Source organism: Molothrus ater, unplaced genomic scaffold (genome assembly GCF_012460135.2).
Source record: "Molothrus ater isolate BHLD 08-10-18 breed brown headed cowbird unplaced genomic scaffold, BPBGC_Mater_1.1 matUn_MA120, whole genome shotgun sequence".
NCBI classification, from domain to species: Eukaryota; Metazoa; Chordata; class Aves; order Passeriformes; family Icteridae; genus Molothrus; species Molothrus ater.
The window spans coordinates 230,456-234,046 of NW_023416574.1; the positions used below are offsets into that span (position 1 = coordinate 230,456).

Genomic DNA, 3,591 nt, shown 5'->3' on the forward strand with positions numbered 1-3,591 from the left:
CAGCTCCAGGCAGCAGAGCCCTGGGCAGGCAGTGGGGGGAAAGTGCCCCCGGCCTGTGCTGGGAGATTTCAAGTCCTCTCCAAACCCAACTATTCCATGATTACTTTTCTTACAGATCCCCATGCCAAGGCACCACAAATGTCCAACAGCAGCTGCATCAGGCACTTCCTCCTGCTGGCATTGGCAGACACGCGGCAGCTGCAGCTCCTGCACTTCTGCCTCTTGCTGGGCATCTCCCTGGCTGCCCTCCTGGGCAACGGCCTCATCATCAGCGCCGTAGCCTGCGGCCACCACCTGCACACGCCCATGTTCTTCTTCCTGCTCAACCTGGCCCTCGCTGACCTGGGCTCCATCTGCACCACTGTCCCCAAAGCCATGCACAATTCCCTCTGGAACACCAGCAACATCTCCTACACTGGATGTGCTGCTCAGCTCTTTTTCTTTGTGTTCTTCATCTCAGCAGAATATTTCCTCCTGACCGTCATGTGCTACGACCGCTATGTGTCCATCTGCAAACCCCTGCACTACGGGACCCTCCTGGGCAGCAGAGCTTGTGCCCACATGGCAGCAGCTGCCTGGGCCAGTGCCTTTCTCAATGCTCTCATGCTCACAGCCAATACATTTTCCCTGCCCCTGTGCCATGGCAATGCCCTGGGCCAGTTCTTCTGTGAAATCCCACAGATCCTCAAGATCTCCTGCTCACACTCAAACCTCAGAGAACTGGCGTTACTTGCTGTTACTGTCTCTTTAGATTGTGGCTGTTTTGTGTTCATTGTTTTCTCCTATGTGCAGATTTTCAGTGCTGTGCTGAGGATCCCCTCTGAGCAGGGACGGCACAAAGCCTTTTGCACCTGCCTCCCTCACCTGGCTGTGGTCTCCCTGTTCCTCAGCACTGGCATATTTTCTGACCTGAAGCCCCCCTCCATGTCCTCCCCATCCCTGGATCTGGCCCTGTCAGTTCTGTACTCGGTGGTGCCTCCAGCCCTGAACCCCCTCATCTACAGCCTGAGGAACCAGGAGCTCAAGGCTGCAGTGTGGAGACTGATGACTGGATGGTTTTGGAAACATTAAACTGCTGACCAATTTCTGCAAATCACTTGTAATAAAAGTTGTTTTTGATACTTCTTGTTGGTTTCATTTTGGAGGTTCTTTTTCTTTGTTTTACTTTATTAATCTTGTCTGATACTGTTAGATTGGATGTGACCTACACACACGTGATTAGGGTCAAAGAAGAAAATGTTTTTATATTTCATGTTCTCTAGTTTATATACTTTTAAGAAAACATCATTTTAAGTCATTGATTACATCACAATAACTTATTATATTAAATAAAACAAAGCTATTAGTATCAATATAACTGGCAAAAGTTTTACAGAAAATTAATAAGCTATGCATACACATCTACATATGCCTCTAGTCTACCTAACAAAAATTTACATGTATCTTTTCTAATCTATTCCCATGCTAATCCTTTTCTTCTTTCTTGCTATGGATACACTCTAAAATCATCAATTGTTATTTCATCTATTAACTCAGCTTTGCTTGTAAGCTAGCTGTCAAGCCTGACTATATGGTCCACAGAGAAATGTTATTGTTTGTGCCATTTCCCCTTTTGTTTCTCTCCACCTACCCTGTGGCCACAGACTGTGTCAATGAGGGGCTGTGCTCTTGGTGCCTTTAAATGAGCTAAAGGATCTCCCAGCAGGGTTTTCTGCAGAGATGCCCTTTTGTTGCCTTCTCTGGAGCTGCAGCAGCAATGTCTGTGTGCAGAGCTGGGGCAGATCAGTGCTGGCCCAGCAGCTGTGCCCAGCAGCAGCAGCAGCACTTGGTGTTGCCAGTGCTGCTGCCGTGGCCCTGCCCCGCTGCCCTGGTGGCCCTGGTGTTGCTGCAGGGCCTGAGTGCTCTCGGGGCCGGGCACAGCCCTGGGGGTGGCAGTGCCGGGGCTGCAGCAGGGACAGGCCATGTAATATAAATCACCTTTGATAATTCTTTTGGGTTTGTTTGTGGGTTTGTTCTTTTTTTCCCCATGTTTCAGTTTTTTAATATTTTCCACAAAGAAAAGCCATTGGTTTTGCCATTTCTCACTTTGTTTCTCTCCACCTTCCCTGTGGCCACAGACTGTGTCGGTGAGGGGCTGCACTCCGTGTGGCTATAAATGAACTAAAGGATCTCCCAGCAAAGATTTTCCAGAGATCCCCTTGTGTTCCCTTCTCTGGAGCTGCAGCAGCAATGTCTGTGTGCAGAGCTGGGGGCAGATCAGTGCTGGCACAGCAGCTCTGCTCCTGCTGGCCACACCATTCCTGAGCCAGGCCAGGAGCCATTGGCCTTCTTGGCCACCTGGGCACACTGCTGCCTCATGTCCAGCCTGCTGTCCATCAGTCCCTGCAGGTCCCTTTCTGCCTGGCTGCTCTCCAGCCACTCTGTCCCCAGCCTGAAGCACTAGGGCCAAATATCAGGGCCTGGCACTTGGATTTGTTCAGCCTCACCTTGTTGGATTCATCCCCTGGATCCAGCCTGTCCAACTCACTGTGCAGAGCCCTCCAACCCTCCAGCAGATCAACACTCACATCCAGCTTGGTGACATTTGCGACGATGTCCTTGGTTCCATGGGGCCCCTCAGTGTCACAATGGCCTCTTGGTTACACCAGGCCCTACACTGTCACACTGATCTCCTTGGTTCCATGGGGCCCCAAAATGTGACAATGGTCCCCTTGGTTCGATGGGGCCCCAAGGTGTCACAATGGCCCCATGGCCACATGAGGTCCCACACTGTCACCATGGTCTCTGGGGTTCCACAAGTCCCCTCAGTGTCACAATGGACTCCTTGTTTCCACGAGGCCACACAATTTCATGTTCTTCCAGATCCCTTGAGGCCCCATCGTGTCACAGTGGTCCCTTGGTTACACAGGATCCTGCAGTGTCACAATGTCCCCTTGGTGCCATGAGTCCCTGCAGTGTCAGAACGGCCCCTTGGTTCCACTGGGCCCTGCAGTCCCCCAATGGTCTCCTTGGTTTTGCAGTGTCAAAATGGTGAAACCCCTTGGTTACACAAGGCCCTGCAGTGTCTCAATGACCTCTGTGGTTCCACGAGGGCCCAGAGTGTCACGGGGCACTCCCTGGGTCCATTTGGCCCCACAGCACAGCAGTGGACCCCTGGTTCTGTGGGGCTGCACGGTGTCACCATGGTCCTCTGAGTTCCACGAGGCCCTGCAGTGTCACAATGGCCCCAGAGTGTCCCAATCATCAGAGAATGACAGAATCAAATAGGCTGGAAAAGACCTTTGGGATCATCAAGTCCAACCCATGCCCTGATACTGCCTTGTCACCCAGACCATGCCACTGAGTGCCACTGGAGAGGGACAATGACTCTGCCACCTCCCCCCTGGCCAGCCCATTCCAGTTCCCACTCACCCTTTCTGTGAAGAACTCCTTCCTATTGTTCAGCCTGAGCCTCCCCTGGTGCAGCTTAAGGCTGTGTCTTCTTGTCCTGCCCTCCAGCAGATCCACACTCACACCCAGCTTGGTGCCATCTGCAATTTGTGAATGCTGCACTCGATCCCCTCACCCAGACCATCAGTGAAGATATTAAAC

General features: G+C 51.9%; 1 protein-coding gene across 1 annotated transcript; it reads left to right on the forward strand.

The window, feature by feature from the left end:
* Positions 1-294: 294 nt before the first annotated feature.
* Positions 295-1,071, forward strand: LOC118701029 (olfactory receptor 14J1-like; the record flags this gene model as incomplete). The annotated part of the gene is made up of 1 exon (XM_036405602.2): positions 295-1,071. A coding segment is annotated over one exon (777 nt), but the record flags the coding sequence as incomplete, so codon positions are not given.
* Positions 1,072-3,591: the final 2,520 nt, after the last annotated feature.